The sequence below is a fragment of the Elaeis guineensis genome, chromosome 10, assembly GCF_000442705.2.
Source record: "Elaeis guineensis isolate ETL-2024a chromosome 10, EG11, whole genome shotgun sequence".
NCBI lineage: Eukaryota > Viridiplantae > Streptophyta > Magnoliopsida > Arecales > Arecaceae > Elaeis > Elaeis guineensis.
The window spans coordinates 14,920,991-14,938,802 of NC_026002.2; the positions used below are offsets into that span (position 1 = coordinate 14,920,991).

At 37.6% G+C, this 17,812-nt stretch overlaps 2 protein-coding genes across 4 annotated transcripts; one reads left to right on the plus strand and one right to left on the minus strand.

The window, feature by feature from the left end:
- Window positions 1-2,166: 2,166 nt before the first annotated feature.
- LOC105053317 (probable ethanolamine kinase) lies at window positions 2,167-11,533 on the minus strand. Of its 3 annotated transcripts, XR_012134989.1 has the most exons (13): window positions 11,166-11,533; window positions 10,188-10,279; window positions 9,491-9,597; window positions 7,636-7,741; window positions 6,827-6,940; window positions 6,626-6,748; window positions 6,389-6,480; window positions 5,766-5,850; window positions 5,534-5,639; window positions 5,365-5,431; window positions 2,933-3,025; window positions 2,669-2,845; window positions 2,167-2,588 (listed from the first exon to the last, which is right to left on the minus strand). XR_012134989.1 is itself a non-coding variant. In XM_073244872.1 (12 exons), exons 1-12 carry the CDS (start codon window positions 11,357-11,359, stop codon window positions 2,720-2,722), a joined length of 1,305 nt encoding a protein of 434 aa, XP_073100973.1. In that variant the 5' UTR covers window positions 11,360-11,533; the 3' UTR covers window positions 2,167-2,719. The 3 variants fall into 3 exon arrangements, 2 of the variants coding, with proteins under 2 accessions (XP_073100973.1, XP_073100974.1); XM_073244872.1 differs by having other exon boundaries at window positions 2,167-2,845; XM_073244873.1 differs by lacking the exon at window positions 6,827-6,940 and having other exon boundaries at window positions 2,167-2,845; window positions 11,166-11,532.
- Window positions 11,534-16,558: 5,025 nt separating this feature from the next.
- Window positions 16,559-17,404, plus strand: LOC105037795 (uncharacterized). Its single transcript, XM_073244676.1, has one exon. The coding sequence runs from the start codon at window positions 16,627-16,629 to the stop codon at window positions 17,212-17,214; it is 588 nt and encodes a 195-aa protein (XP_073100777.1). The 5' UTR covers window positions 16,559-16,626; the 3' UTR covers window positions 17,215-17,404.
- The last annotated feature ends 408 nt before the right edge of the window (window positions 17,405-17,812 follow it).

Genomic DNA, 17,812 nt, shown 5'->3' on the forward strand with positions numbered 1-17,812 from the left:
AAACCAGACAGTGCATCACAACTTGGAAAACATTCAGATCCTCAACTCTAGCAACTCACCTTCAGTGCTTGACATGTTTGGTCTTTCTTTGAGCAGGATGGGCGAGTGTCCGAACTGGAGAGGTAGCGCACGTGTGCTGCTGGCATCGGTCCGATGTCGCAAACACGTGCCCTGCTTCTCCAGCACGGCTTGCCCGTCCCTTTTCTCTTTCTCCTTCGATGTCGAACATGGCGCAGTTCCCTTCCCTTGTTGGAGACAAGGTATATCACAAGGAAGACCATTTGCACCACTGTCCATTTATACATGAGAGACCTTATAAAACTAGTCGTAGCTTTTTGAACGTGAGCTATCATGTTGATAACTTTCAAGGATTAGGCTGCCTAAAAGAAGTGTAGCTGAGTAGAGGTTATGATTTCTGATAATGTGGGAGGACATGGCTGTCTACCTAGCACCTACCTCAAAGGCACTTTGATCAATGGCAGACCACCCACCATGGCTCTTTAGAACATCTAATTAGTCTTTGGAAAAGTTCAGGGAAGTGGGAACAATGATTACCATCCAATCTATAAAGTGACTAATGTCTGGTTGCACCCAAACTGGTGAATCAGGCTAGCAGCAATGGCTTCAACATGACATTAGGCTGATGAGTTTGATCTGAAGTCGTCATGAGACATTGCTTGCTTGATGATTCCTTCTGTTTTTGGATGAGCTTTCGAAACTTGACGTAAAGCACCATTTATCTGTGAACACGCATGCCGTCCATAGGAATTTTTCATTGGTCTAAGCCATGCTTGACTCATCAAAGATAAGTGAATGGATTAAAAAAAAACTTCTGATTGTTACTTTCAGGATGATACTTTGAATAATGGTGTTGTGTTTGCTCTCGATGGTCCAACAGTTGCCAAGTGTCGATTATCGTGATGTAATCCTTGAAAATTATAATCCAAGAGCATGCGTGCGTACTTAGGAGTGGTTCTAGATACCTAGCTCAACTCTTTTCAAGTAGTAAACAGCGACAGCTTGTATTATAGTGCTTCATGAGTGGCTAAGTTGAACGCTTAATGGCTAAAAGGTAAAGATGAGAGTTTTTAATCCTTCTCGTAGCCCATTATCCCGGCTATTTGTAAAAACTAACTTTGATCATTTTATGATGCAAATATGGGATTTAGTGCGTTTTTTTTTGTATTTTGATCTATAGCATGCACGAATGCATGAACAATGGTGATGTAGAGGAAAATGATGAATAGCTAATTTTAGTGGTTGTTCAAGACATTCCTGCGAAGGTGAATAACTTTGAAGACATTCAGAAGCATCCACATAAGCCTTCGAATTCAAAAAATTAACATAGGCAATGGGCAAAAAATTAGCAAAAAATTAATGAGAAGATTAGAAACACCCCTTTTTTACAAAAAAAAAAGGACACAAAATAATTAATGCATATGGTTTATGGAAATAAGAGGTAACATAGGAAGAAACAACATAAACTTGCAACAAGAACTGCTATTGACTACTAACGATAATAATATAAATTTTAAGCAACTTGAAAATTTATAAATAGAATAGTTTGTGATTTTTTGGGGGGATTAGATTGGCAAGCTATTCAACCAAGGATTTCATGAATAACTATATCTTTTGTTAATAATTTGGACAGCATGGATGAGATTGTAGAATTTATAGTGGGGCAATACGTTCGGTTTAATTGGATGAAGTCCAATTTTCATCCAATTTATTGGTCTTGCACACCTTGCATTAACCTCTCACCAATTATTCGATCTGTTTTCCAGTCCATAGTGTTGGTTGGAATTGCGACTTCTACCAATAAATGAAACATCTACAACTTTAATTTAGAGATGAACACTGAGGATCATCTAGGTTTCTCTGGTAAGAAACTGTAACATGTAGTGCGTCGATGTTTAATTGATTTAGCTTATAAGGAAAAAGGGGGCAAGTAATTCAAAATATCATCAATTAAAAGAAATTAGATGCTTCTCTTCCACCTGATTTCAGTGTTCAGAAAAATAAAGATTAAACACAACAATAACTCTTTATTGTCTGCCTCACTCAAGTTGTTCATATATTTCAATAGAAAAGTAGACATGTCAATTACACACGATTATTTCATCTTTATCTACCGAATCAAAACCATTACGCTAGAACAGAGTAGAATGTACAGTAGCAAAACTGAGAACTGCTTAAAACAAGTTCAGCTTCCTGTTTTAACAGCTATAATAACAGCAGCAGCGAAACTCTTCTCATCAATACTTCAGATACATCAAGCTTAGGAGGCTAAGGCTAACCAAATCAAAGGGAAAGAGTTATAGCAAACATTAGAATTCCAGGACTTCTTACAAGTTAAGAAAACAAGTAGCAAACTCTCCTGATCAATTTTTTATTTTCTCCGGGCCCATTTAATAAAAAGGAAGGGCTTTTAGGTGATGCACTTATCCATCATATAGATCCTCCTCAGCTAGAGAATCTTTTTGGTAAGATCCTGCTAGAGATACTGGGAAATTTTGTGTGTAAAGACCATCTTCATCTAGAACGGTTGCCTCTTCCAGCTTTACCAGTAACTTTCACACTGTACTCGTCTTTGCATGGTAAAGCAAACAGAGTTATTGAGGACAACCACGGAAAGGAATACAATAGCTGAAATAAATACATTCTATACCAGGATGCAAGCAAAAAGAATTGGAGGCAATCTGTAGCTACAGTGGGCTCGTCAAACTCGTGACCCAGAGAGATATTTTTGTGCCAGGAAGAAGCAGGCTTCCTTCTCTTTCTTGTATTCATTGTAGCGAAGGAAGAAGTAACAAAGGTAATCAAAATCAATTGGAGACACCTTCGCCTATTTTTCATGGGAGGGAAATAGTTAGTTTGATATAGAATTTCAGGTCACCTTTTTAGACTCCAGCACGAGAATAACGAAAAATACCTGGATAAGAGCCCATAGAGCCCAGTAAATGTGTGATGCTAACCTAAAGGTATTTGTTTCAATGTAAAGGGCTTCAAGATCTTTGTCAGGTACCTGTTAGCAACAATAAGCTATCTTAGTAACAGAGATGAAGTAGAAAGCAACTACATAATGGAGCATTGTTATTGCTAACAAGCATACACACGAGTGCATGCGCACATGCGCAAACATGCACACATACATACATATACATACATACATACATATATACTTGAATGCATACAAAGATATATACATATACACATAGTTCATCTACCCTCCTTCAGGGAGGATTGAGATATCAATCCTGCTAACTCAACAGTTAGGCTGAAAATCTACATCGTTGATCATAATCTACATCATAAAAACTATCAATACCCAAAAAGCATATCTTTTGAAACCTCCTAACCATACATCAAAACCACAATCATCAATGACTGTAATAGGTTTAGTGCAGCAAACTACATCATAACTCATAAGGCATATAAATTAAAAAATCAACATTGTTCATCATGATCTACATATCATAAAATATATATGTCCAAATTCCAAAATTCAATAGATTTGAATGCTTCCAAACCATAAATCATGCAAAACAATGTATCAGTTATTAAAATAATATATTTTTGGACCACTTGATACATAGGCAAATGATCTTCAGAAGATATGACTTTGGTTTCAAACTCATATTTATAAAGCAAGTCATTATCAACGGTGTGGATTCTCCATATCAAGTCTTTCTCTCTCTATGGATAAGAGAGAGAGAGGTAGACTTAGCTACACTCACATAGATCTCCACTCAAATCCAATCAAGTCTAGATCAAACGATAGGTCCCATATGATAATCCGAGCTATTGGGTATAGTCTACTCACTCTTTCTTATACATAAAAAATTATGTGACTCGGAGATCTCTAGCCTATGTATCAAGTGGTCAAAAAAGTATGTACTATTTCATAATATTTAAACTATCCAATTTTTTTGACCGCTTGATGCATAGATTAGGGGTTTAAATAATAAAATTTTGTGTATAAACAAGTTAGAGATAGTAGATTATATCCACCAACTCGGATCACCGATGTCGGACTCTCATTGTCTAATTTAGACCGACCGGATCTAAGTAAAGATCCACTCAAGCATAGCCATCTCTCTCTCTCTATATATATATGTGTGTGTGCGCGCGCGCCGCGCGCGACATGTATACATGTATATACGTATGTTTGTGGTGTGTGTGTGTGTGAAGTAGCATGGTTTCAATAGTAGTAAAGCTTATATGGGATAAATTAGGTGCAATGATGGTTCCCTTTTAACAATTGGGTGCAAAGACTGCAGATTAATATGCTTCTTAAAGCTTCAAGAAATGAAATAAAAATCCATTCTGTACATCTTCAAGTTAGATATAGGGTCAACACAGCGGTAGACATTGGAGGATTAGCACCATATATGCTAAAAGCACATTTCAGAAAATACTCTGAGCTGTATAACAACAGCATTAAAAAATGACCTAGGGATGTAGAGGTGATTAAGTGAAAATGGGAAATCGCAACATAAGACCAGAAAGCAGCTTCGGTGATTGACATAACTACTGTGGTCAATGCAATTGGTCAATTTACAAATCCAAAAGGACCAAAAGAGAAGGATAACAAAGTAGATCACTATTTTTGAATTTATATACACTAATCCCACTTATCTATTCCATCACTTCCCTTTTCCAATAGCTTTCAAATCAACTGGTTGTGCACTGACCTTAAAAGTCAAGACCAACAGTAATAAGCCAAAAGGACGAAAAACAAGCATGTATGGGAGAAGAAAGGAGGTGTTTCTCCTTATCATCTAGTGAAGGAAAGATGGCTTTTTCCCCTCGAGCAACAAATTAAGCAAAGGATGAGAGGATATTGAATTTTCTTCTCCACTAGTTGAGAATGAACGCATAGAGGAATTAGAAAAAAGTCTGATGATAAAAATTCTTTTTAACGCTTAAAGCTGTTCATTAATAGTCTGGATGCATTACTTAAATTCCATCCTGTAAATCAAGCTAACTGAAGCTTCAAGTAGCAGATTAAAAGGCCACAGTATATAAATGAAGCGGAACAGAAGGAAAAACAGTGGTAGTTCCAAAAGAAAAGGCTTTTTGTTACTTTCTCATACTAGAATTTGTTGATTTAGAAGTACTATCAGATTGAACAAAAGGAAGCTCATGGACTAATGCAATGATATTATTAACAGTATGAACAAGGGAAAGAGTATACTCTTGTGTTCGAGGAAGTGCCAAAACAAATGTGAGATGGATTCTCCCAAAATGATAAACAATAATAATCTATTCTTTCCACTTTATGATAAGATTTCCACTAATAATGTAACCAAATAATAAATCTAATGCAGATGACATGCAAACCTAACTACTGAATCCACATACCTCATGTGGTCTATCAGGTCGCAAATAATTCTGGAAGAAATGACACTGCACATTCTTTTCTGGATACCTACATTACAATACATCCCCAACAACTAATTATTCAGCAATGCATTTTTTTGAAGGAACAAAACAAAGAGCTAAACTGATTCTCAAGAATGAGGAAGCATACAAGTTGTAGTCACAGTCAAAGCCTGCATACTCATTGAAGTGATTTGCAATGTCATAGCCTCTATAGCTGTATGATCCATACTCAAAATCAATGAAGTAGAGTTTCCCTAAAATTTTGATAGCATTGGCCACCCAAACAAAGTCAAATGATGTCAAATTTCAAAAATATAGAAATGCAGAAAAAAAATCAGCATCTAAGCAGCTCATGGATAAAACAAAAATAAGTATGGTACCTTCTTCATCATTTAGCATCAAATTCCCAGAAAGTAAATCATTATGGGCAAAGACCACAGGGGCATTTAGAAGGTCTGTTAGCTCCTGATGGTAAATCACAGGGCTAAGTATTAAATATATACACGACTCCAGTAAAACTCAACATCTTTAAACCTTAAAGGAAACCATGAAATAAAAATGTAAGAAGTTGAGATTACAAATACATTCCTGATAATCATATGAGAAAGCAAATGCATATAAATCATTTTACACGGATCAACCTCTTTTCTCCCATAAAATAGGGTAGTTTGCAGTTCAATTCATTTCTCAGTAATAAAAGGAGATAAGTTAGTGCACTGTAATTGACCAAGTTCTTCATACATAATCTCAAATGCAATGGTGAAGCTGGTTTTGCATGGATAACAATTCTTTCTTCATAGCCAACATTGTGCTATTGCAGTCATGATGTAAAAAGGTATGCATATGTCTCATCAACTAATAAAAGGAGCCATCATTAATTCTAGAATATATATATATATATATATATATATATATATATATTCACTAAAATGTGAATTCAAGAGTATGGAAAGTGGTGACAAGAAGCAGTGAAGCACAACCACTATACCCCCAGATAGCGTACCTTGAGTGCATTAATTTCATTGCAGATTTCTTTAAATGAAATTGTTTCATATTTAGCCTGCTTCTCATTGTCATCAAATTGTAACACCGCAGCTGCAACCAACATTTTCTTAAGTTAAGATAGATGTCAACAGGAGTATGCAGAATGAACCCAGAAGGCATGCAGCATAAGTACAAGATAAGTTATTTATTTGTCCACTTAAAAAACAAATATAAGGCTATGGGAGTGACTGGTGACCTTTTTCTAAGAACTTGAAGACATCATTCCAAAGTTGTGCTTCTCTAGAACCTGGTATATCCACTTGATGGAATTTATAAAGTTGCTTAGCAATTTCAGCAGCTATTTTAGGGTTACTCATGTCTGCAAATGCATAAATAAATTCAGGTCAATGGAAGCAGGATGCAAAAACATTATTAAGGAAAAACAAGGGGAACAAACCTGAAATGTAGAAAATTGATAGGATAAAAATATCATTCCATATGGTACATAACGTTTTAGCCATTACTTGGCATAATAGAGGGGGTGAGCCATGTGCCACACAACCGAGCTGTACTGCAGTATGTATGAAAATGATATCATCTCTTCCAAAATTCATAATATGGAACAGCTAAGAATGGAGAAAAGAACTAAGGATCAGCAGAGACACACCAAGCCATCTTAACTCTGGTACAGAGGTGGGATCAAAATTGGCACCCAAAGGGCTATAACAAATACATGCTCTATTTTGTAGTAATTCGGGTCTTCACAAGTTTTTAAGAGAATAGAAACCTAACATAATCCTTTTGATTCCAATCAATAACCTACTTATCCCTTCTAGATCTGACATCAACTATAAATAACAGGAAACCTTGTTAACATAGGCTCTCTATTGGGTTATCATGATGAATTAATTCAACTTCTTCCAATGGACTGTACAACAATTAAGTGAGCCAGCATTTAGACCCTATTAATAGTCCAGCATCCCTTTGCCCAGGGTTATTAGTGTGTTTTAGATCCAAAATACCAAAGCAACCCCGTACCCCACCCTCCACGCGCACACCCCCCCCCCCCCCGCCAGCCCCCAAGCCAAAAAGAAAAGAAACAAAAAAACTCACAGGACCCATGAAGAAAGTCCATTGATTAGATAAGTCAAATGAAGTGCTGTTCGTTAGACTAAGCTAGCAATTTATTTTAAATTCAGAAACTTGAAGTAAGAGCAATTTTTCTATTTAATTGGCATTATATGACTGATAACAGGATGTGCTTACCTGATGGTGAAAGTGTACGAGCATTGATGAATGACTGAATAATGCCATTTTTAAATATTCCTAGCAATTTGGCACCAAATCCAGCTGCTGATAGATATGGTATGGCCTAATAAGAATATTTGTAAGCAGTGAGCGATCAATTACCAGCTATACAATTAAAGGTCTAACAGAGAAGATAAGTTGCAATTTAGCGAACATTTCACACAATACACCAAAATTTATGTACGAAATAGCAGAGACACAGGAGGTGAGTAGCCAAAATTGAATCAAGGGAAATGGTGAGATACTAGCTGGCCACAGGATGGCATTGAGGACTGTGGATGGGGATTAGAGGTCTCCCCAACCCTTTTTTTTAATTGTTCCTTCAATCTTTTTTTACCTTATACTTAATATAGAGATTGAATATTGATTAGGCTGGTGAAGCTTGCAGCATGTGCATGGAGGAAAGGAAGGGAAAGGAGGGGAAGGAGGAGAGAGGAAAGAGGCAGAGAACAAAGAAGAGAATCAGCCTCACTAGGGCCTTGCAGTGGCTTTAGGCCCAAGAAAATCTTAGAGCACTGGCCTGACTTGAGCCCAAGTATGATGATCCAGCCCCAATCACAGCTCAAAACAGGTTTGTTGTCTTAGAGAGTTAATCAAGCAGATCAAATTGTCTTCCTAGTATATCTCAATTCCCGCCTTCACAAAAGGGTAAAAAGTGACAAGTAAACTGACTCCCAAATGCCGAGCATCAATTTGTTACCTAATGACATAAGGAGACTAATGAAACAATATGCATGTTACAGGACATCCAATCACAGGCCACTAAATGGAGGATGAAGTTGGCCTCCACTAAAAGACCAAGACATTAGAAGTCTGAGTTATTTGTAGGCACATGGCTACTTTCACCGCCACATTCACTTAATGGAGAAGCTTGACCTCCAGATAGTGCAAGACAGATGCAAGAAGACATCAGAGAGCCGTATGACAGAAATTTGAAAGTCGAAACCTAAGGCTTCGCATCAAACTATGAACCCAGTGGCACTGCAAGATCATAAAACCATTTAAACAATATTAGACAATCACCGTTGTGCTTTCAGGTGGTGGAAAAACTTGGTTCTTAGTTTAAAACTCATCAGGAAACTACATTTCAGAAAGGGAATATAATATTCCATGGGAGTTAAACATACTTCATGAACACGGAACTAAAACTCTAGATTGTGAAATACAACATATATGCAAGAAGACATCAAAATAAGGATTTCTAGACAGATTTATCAAAATCTTATTAACAATACCATGGTATTGTAAACTGACCACTACAATCCAAAGTCTTAAGCTGTCAAGGAAGGGGTCAAATGTATATCAGGCCTTAACAACCCCTCACAGGCAGTCTGGACCATGCAAGTGGAGGTGAACAATGAAAAGTTTATCCAGCCTTAACCGGTGTAAGATGAAAAGTATTAATGACTACCATACATTTCTTTCCTTAAAATTGGATTAATTCCTTGATTTTCTATCAGGGTAGATGATGTTAAACTATCAGCTGAAGTATCATTTAGTCATTTGCCAAACATGTAAAAAGATAGTAGCCACAAATGCTGGAGACTCATAAATCATATGTGTGACCACATATTTGATGCTGAGAAAAGTTAAACCACCTGAAAAGGAAGAAAATAAGAAGCTATTTGTGGTTCATTATCAGAAAGAATCACAATACAGCATGCAGATTGATGTTCGTCATAGTAAACTGAACCTAAGCAATTTTTTTTCGAGAAACAATCTAAGAAAATTTATTATAAACCTTCCAGAGGAGGTCTTGCATTTATCATCAAAACTCTTAAAATTTCAAAAAATTAAAAATTGAAACATCTACCTGCAACTCTCGCTTGCGATCAATCACTAAGTCTGTATTTGGACCATACAATCGAACCGTCAGAGAAACATCATTGCCACTTTCTTCTTTCACAGATACCTTCAGCACTGCAAGAAATACATATCAATGTCATAAATTGACTGCTGAAGGGAACATGATATGCCATCATTTCAGAATGTGAATATCTCTGTAGCAATACAAAAGAATAAATGGTCATTAATTGGTGACTTCCGAAGCTTGAAAAAGTATTTAGATATGCAGGAACAGGTATGGAGCAACCATGCAGCTGCCGTAGCAGCATGATTCTTTTTGTAGCTAAAACTGCTACATTTGTGCAAGTAGTGGCCTTAATGTGGAAGACATGTTTCAAGATAAATTATAGTGTCTGGTTGCCAGCTTGCATCAGTACATACTCATGTGCAGGCATATTAATTAGTCATGGTGGATTCATTTGAATGCATCAGTATCATGCTGCTATCCTATCGCATCCAATCATTTCCTAGATATCCATTTCTTATGGAATAATAAATTATATTGATAAAAAAAAAAAAACCATCAGAATGGAAACTGCTAGCCTATACAAATGTAATTAATAATATGTGATCGCCATCTGTAATTTTAATCCTATGATAGCATTTTACTTTGGATGAGAATAAGATGACAACAAGAAGATATCGAAATATCAAGCAGAACTCACATAGATTTGTGATACCACCAGAAACTGTCTCGATGGAGAAACATGAATTGTCGAGAGAAGACCACTTCCTAAACAAATCCTTGCATAGGTCTCTGAGAAGAAAAACATTGGATTCTCGTATCAGAACAAAACAGCCAGGAAAACTTTTTCTTACAAGTCATATAGTATAATTAATTATGTTGATATATGAAGGGCAATCCAGTAAGAGTATTAGGTGGAAAATAAATCTAGATGACTATAATCTTTAAATCCAAATACAGCAAAACCAAAAAGACAATTGGATGTATTAAGGGGAAGAAGAGGACTAAAACAGTAAGGGGAAAAGAGTGTCACAAACACAGAACAGAAAGTATTTCTATCAACTGCCATCAGAAAATCACGAGCGGTAAAATATAAGGGACAAACAAAACATTTTGGAAGTACAATTTCTCACTGCCGTGGTTCAACAATCAATAAACAAGAGCTAGCTAGCTGATCATCCAACATAACTACAAGAATTTCACCACATGTTGAGAGTAACCCATGAGATTTCGAATCTAGTAGCAGTTAAATAAAAAAAAAAAAAAATTGAGGGGAGTAGCAGTTAAATATATAAGCCTTATTTGGTTTTTCTCTACAAGTTCACACATTATCCATTTTTCCACAAAATAACAGAAATAAAATTTCCCAGATTACAGGAAACTGCATAACAATACGAATGAGTCATATAGAGGAAATCAAATCAACGCAAAACCGGAGCAAGGTAAGCACTAAAGAATTCGTTTGAATCAGCGAATGCCAAGAAAGCCCTAAAAATTTCCAAAATCCGCAGCATCAAGCCAAGAAAAAGAAGAAGAGACAACCTTGCGGAGGTGATCGAAATGCAGCAAAAGGAACCCCTCGTACCATTCAAGAAAGCTAAATCCGCAAGAAATCGATAGAAATGCTTAAAAATTTAGGAGGGAAGAACACAAAGAAGAGGAAGAGGAAGGGACCGACATGATCGAAGGCTTCATTTCGGCGAAAGGGAGAGAAATATCGATCTCCTTCGTAGACGAAGGGATCGACGGAACACCGTCCTTCTCCTTCTCCTTCTCCTTCTCCTTCCGGCGCTCCTCCGGAGCTCCACGTCCCACTTCTCTAATTTCCTCCATGGCCGCCACCGGATTCCAGCCCTTCTCCTCAGCCCCCATCTCGTCGCCGCTCGCCCTTTTATCTCGCTCTGTCTTCTTTCTTGTCCGCTGGGAGACGGAAGAGAGGAAGAAGAAGGAAGCGGGAGACTAGGTCCGATAGGACCGGTGGCCTTCGCCATCGGAGATTTCGATTTCCGAGCCCTCGTGTTTTTGCATATCATAGGATCGGCTACTGACCTAGAACAGGAAACAGCCTTTATCTCTTCAGACTTCAGCCAACCTTGCATAAAAATTATTATACGGGAACTAAAGTGTCTGCTCCCAAGTCCCGACCGCCTGCGCTCGTCTTTCATCTTATCGCAACTCGGCTAGAAATCTGGAACCCAGAATTTCGGGGCTATATTGCAGCAGCTGATTCGTGTACTTCACATATTGTAGCACGAAAATGCAATAGCCTCGTAAATCGTGTTGACGGACGAAAATTTGGTACACGTTTTGGGCTCCCAACCGTTCTTCTACGTACCGGACGCTTCTTCAAATAGCCGGTGAACACGTCAGTGTATAGGGAGGCGGTACTCAGCTTGAGGGCGGATTGGTGGGCCTACAGGGGTGGGCGTATGCGACGAATCCAGACCATCGTCAGATCATCCTTCATGCCATCTCGGCCGTCCATTCTTCCTAACCGTTTGGGTCTTGGTTCGGTTGGTTTGAGAAGCAGGCCCCACCAGATCCTGGTTTTGTTGGCGAGGAGAAGGTCTTTGTGCACCATACGTGGTGCCACAAAAATCACGTGCAGCGCGTCATTCGATTATTTTGGAGCACATAACTATCATTTTCAAGACACATTTAATAATATATTTAATATTTATATTTTTATATTTTTATTTAAAAATTTAAATAATAAAATTATTTTTTTATTTTAAAAAAATTATAACATTCCGTGTTCATATTATGATATCCCGTGATTAACTAAAAAATCATATTTTTTCAAAAATTATAAAAAATATATTTTTATAATTAAAATTTTATAAAATTTTTAAATAATAAAATATATTTTTTTTCTTTATGACATCTTGTGAACAAATTATGAACAGGAAGTCATAATTTGATCACAGAATGTCATAATATAGTCACAAGATGTTATAATTTTTTCGAAGATATTTTCGACATTCAAAATTTCAAACGAAAAAATGGATCTATAGGTATTAAATATGTATTGGAAAGCGATGGCTACGTGATCTAATCAGATGAGCAGTATATTTTTTCTACACCACATGTCGTGTACAAAGAATTACTCTTTGGTGAAGAGAAAGTCTTTGTGCACCGCATGCGATGAAATAAAAGTGACGTCGAGCGCACCACCCACCGCCTTAGAGCACGTAGCCATCGCTTTTCAAAATGCATTTAATAGCACATTTAATGCATACAATTCTATTTTTTTATTTAAAAATTTGAATGATAAAAATACCCCTCCTATTCTGAAAAAATTATGACATCATGTGGCTATATTATGACATTCTGCGATCAACTTATGACTTTCTGTATAATTTTTTTTCAAAAATCATAAAAAAGAAGAACATTTTCGTCACTAAAAATTTATAAAATTTTTAAATAACGAAAATATTTTTTCTTTTTTATGACATATTGTGGTCAAAGTATGCGCACAAAGTTATAATTTGACTGCAGAATGTCATAATATGGCCACAAGATGTCATAATTTTTTCAGAAGAAGAAAGGTATTTTCGTCATTCAAAATTTTAAATGAAAAAATGAAACTACATGCATAAAATGCTTATTGAAAAGTGGTAGCTATGTGACCCAATCAGATGGGATGGTGTATTTTTTCTACACCGCATGCAATATACAAAGAATTACTCTCTGGTGAGGAGAAAGTCTTTGTGCATCACATGCGATGCAATAAAAGTGATATAGAGCACACCACCCAACTGCTTTGGAGCACATAGCCACCACTTTGCAAGATGCATTTAATAGCACATTTAATGTCTATAATTTTATTTTTTTGTTTAAAAATTTAACTGATAAAAATATCTCTCCTATTTTGAAAAAAATATGTCATCCTATGACCATATTATATGACTTCCTGTTTACAAGAAATCATAATTTTTTTTCAAAAATCATAAAAGGAAAAGGTCATTTTCATCATTAAAAATTTATAAAATTTTTAAATGGTGAAAATACTCCTTCCTTTCTTATGACATCCTGTGACGAAATTATGAACACAAAATCATAATTTAATCGCAGAATGTCATAATATGACCATAAGATATCATAATTTTTTCAGAAGAGGAGAAATATTTTTGTCATTCAAAATTTCAAACGATAAAGAAAAATTACAGGCATTAAATGTGCATTGAAAATCAATGGCTACGTGCTATAATCAGATGGGATGGTGTATTTTTTCTACATCTGATAGTGTACAAAAAATTACTCTTTGGTGAGATACTTGCATGGGATGGGCCCATGAGCATGGGATGGGCCCATGACGGGCGGAAATTGTCCACAAATAAGGTATGGGGACAACAAAGTTACATGTTATAATATCTATTTTATTATTAAAACAAAATTTCTTAGGGTGACATAAGAATATGCTCGGGATCATGTGTCTCCACAAAATGGACAGAGCTTGTGTCATTTACTGATGTCTAGGACACGGTTGGTTTAACTTCATGCATCATCAAAGAAAGTGGAATCAAATAGCTCCTTGAAGTTACTCTAAAGAAGGTTGAATTCTAATTTATTTACTTATAGGAGGTGTTCGATTGAAAGGAGTAGGGATCTGGAATCAAAATCGGAATTTGATTGGAAAGAGTCCCATTCCAATTTTGATTCCGGGGTGGAATAGGAATAGTTCAGTGTATATAAAACTCAATCCCTACTCTCCTCTACGGATTCAAATTTTCATTCCAATTCCGATTCTGATTCCAATCACGAACTAAATGCTTTGGGGGATTTAGCTATTCCGATTCTGATTTCAAGCCATTTCAATTTTCATTCTCATTCTGATTCCGGTTGCGAACCAAACACCCTCATAATATGTTTCTCTCCTGTTATCAGTATTGGATGCTAACATTGGATCAATCCTAAGTAGGTCACCAATCTTTCTTTGAAACTTGTGCTGTTATTGCATCAACATAGTGACAAAAAATTAGTAGGTATTCCTCGGATGCATGTGCTACAATAATAATGTAAGGATCCAAGTAGATATATATTTAGTCTTACATCAAATATATATTAGATAGATTTTCGTGAAAGATCAAAAATCTAAATTATATTTTCTGACTAGTATTTTTGAATGAGATCTTAAATTGTTATAGATAAACCCTCCATTTCAAGATCACGATAGTTGATATTTTTGCTGCTACAATGAATATCCTTCTTGTACCTGCCCTTGCTCATCTTTGTTGGCCTTTATTGTTATCTAACTCATCTTCATCCTTGTGCAAATGTTTATATAAAATCACTAACTTAAAATTTCAATTGTTTTGTCCTCTAAAGCATATCCGTAAGTGAGGCCTTGGATGCAATATTTTAGAAACTGAAAATGAAAGCCTGCTCCGGAATGAGAAGAAGAAAACACAAATTACTATTTTTATTATGCTGCAGACACATGTTGTTTGGGTATTATTTTCCTCCTGTATGGAAAGTATAATTGGAGGAGGTGTTTTAGCTGCAGATGATAGATGGATGATAAGCACAAATCATATTATTTTTCCTTCATTACAAGTACAGAAGTGGGAGATAAACCATATTGGCCACAGGTTCGAAGGCATAAATTGCAAATGATGGATGTATGCTAAGAAGAGTTTGTCTTGTTTTTGAAGGATTTCTGTTGGCTATAGGTTGAAAGCATGGGGCTGTCTAATTTACAGTTGCTCGTGTTCCTAATTCTATTTTCATAGTTTATTGCCGAAGTTCTGCACTATTCTTGGCTGTGACTGCTGTTATCTTGGAAACCTTTATCCAATGCGGATTTGAAATGGACTCCAAGTTTTGTTTTCATTTTGATGGGAGTTTTGTCCAAATCTTAGATGCCCGTGCAGATTGATTGTCTAGTGTTTTTCGACACTTAGGCATGTGAAGTTCGAGAGTGAAATGAGGAGGAGAGAGGATAGGAAAGGAGCATGGGGTATTTGTTTGGAAAAAAATTAGGATAATTATTTAAACCATGAATCAATCTACCATAACATAGTCCTGAGTTGATATCCATGTAGTAACTTTAATTTATACTGTTATTTGAATGATAGGATCCAAGAAAAAATGAGTTAGCTTGCATTCGCAATTTTTGTTGCATTGGGCGCATCACTTTCGGTGGCTCCGATAGAAATAAGGTTGTTTTTGGCTTAGGGACCATCAATCCAGTCTTTTGAACCTCTGACTGGTTGCTGACATAAACCACCATACAATGTTCCAAATTCATCGTTTTCTCCGGACAATCTCATGGAGATGAGGAACAGGCAACCTCCGCTGGGACCGTTCTTCCACACCCTCATAATTGAGGACAAGGTTGAGGGACAGTAATGATTAGATGCATCAAGTATTTGTGATAGCATGCCGGAGAAACCAATCCACGAGAAAGTTAGCTTCTCCGAATACATGATGCACCTCAAAACACTGTAGATAAGAAATGGCAAAGTTCATAGCATAGAAGCAAAGTTCATAGCATAGATCATTCAGTCAGTCATGGGCTCAGAAAAGAGGCTTAGTGATCATCTAAGCAGCAATGGAATTATGGAAACGGATGCTATCTCCAACTTTTCAATAGGAATTAAGAACAAGGTTACCTTCCTAGTTTATTCCTTTGGCACCGGCAAATATTTTTGAACTGACTGCTTGACGCGCGCGTGATGCATATTAATCAAGGGACGGGCCGGCACGAAATTATAGGCCAAACACTAATCCTCAGTACTTGCCTCTGTGGACCCCATCCTTTCGTATAACTTCTACACCACTTTTTTTCTTTTTTGATGCAACTTCTGCACCGCATTAAAATACATATCCTGTCCGCATCCGCCCCCAGACTAAACTAATCCTCACCACTAAATCGCTGGACCGACCATGCGACAGCGACTGATCCAACCATCACCCAGCACACGTGACACGCGAGGCTGTCCACGTGCACCAACGACCCCGCCCTCGATTCCTAGCATCTTCCCATCATATTCCCTTCTCCCATTCAACGGTCCAGATTTCTCCCTTGTGTTTATATATACGCCACGCCCCTTGGCTCTAACTCCAAGGCCAAAGGTTTCGTTCTGGAAATATTGTTCCCATTTTGTCCACTAATTTTTTTTTGTCCTACTCCTGAGATGGACCTCCTGGAAATGCCCTTGGACGCCCTCGTGCTCCGCCTCCACTCCCTTCCCGCCGCCGGCTCCCTCTGGGCCTGCCTCGCCGTTCTCGCCGCCACCCTCGGCCTCTGGCGCATCCGCGCCGTCGGATCCCGATCCGAGGCTTCTCTCCCCCCCTCCACCCCACCTCCCAATGTCAGCCCCGCCGAGCCGGCCCAAGCCCGGGCACCCACTCCGGCGCCGACGCCTTCGCCAGCACCACCGCAGTGCCATGTGGAGGACGTCGGCATGCTGAAAGCCCGGTTCACGGCATACTACGACTCCTGCGACCGGTTCGACGTGGAGGATGACGGCGACGAGGAGACGGAGGTGGATGGCGGTCGGGAGGTTGACGGCGTTGGTGACGGTAGGGTTCCTTTGACGGCGCCGTGGGAGGGATTCGGGTGGGCCGGGTGGGAGGGGTTGATGGTTAGGAGGAGGGGGGACCTGGGGTGGTACCGTTACCAGGACCTCACGGCGCTTAACGGCAGCGTCGTCAGGTTGTGGGACGGCGACGTCACCGAGGACGTCACGGATGAGATTGTAGTGCCATGGTGGGGAATTTAGAGGAATAATTTGTTAAATGTGCATAATTATTATTAGAATTATAGTTTTGGCCTTTTCTTTTTCTCCTCGTTATCTCATATCTCTTCTTTATAAGCTTCCTCACCTGCTACCAAATTCTCGGTGACAGGACACCAAAGGAATTTGCTCAATTCCTCTGCACTTCAATAAAAAGTGAAATAAAATTCTTTGAGATTTTAAGGATCGTATAATGAAAATGGCCTTGTATTTGTTCAGAGGGTGATCCATGCAACTATTATATTTGTGGTCACAGAAGTTGCTAATAATATCATGAGCAACAGCTAATATCAAGTTACCAACCCAGATAGATTTATATACATACACAAATAAATTAGTGCTTGATGTAAGTACAATACTTTTGTTCTTCGAAAAATTAGTCTAAGGGTAATTTAAATTAATTTTATATTTTTGGGTAGAAAATAATATATCAGAACATTCTAGTTTTTGTACATATTAATCCTCTGTATGTTTGTATGTTTATATCATAAATTTAATTAGTGACATCATCTTATTCATTCGAGAATTCTAATTTGTCATCAATACCTGTTGTTGCGGCCAATCGTCTCGTCGCCCGATCGTC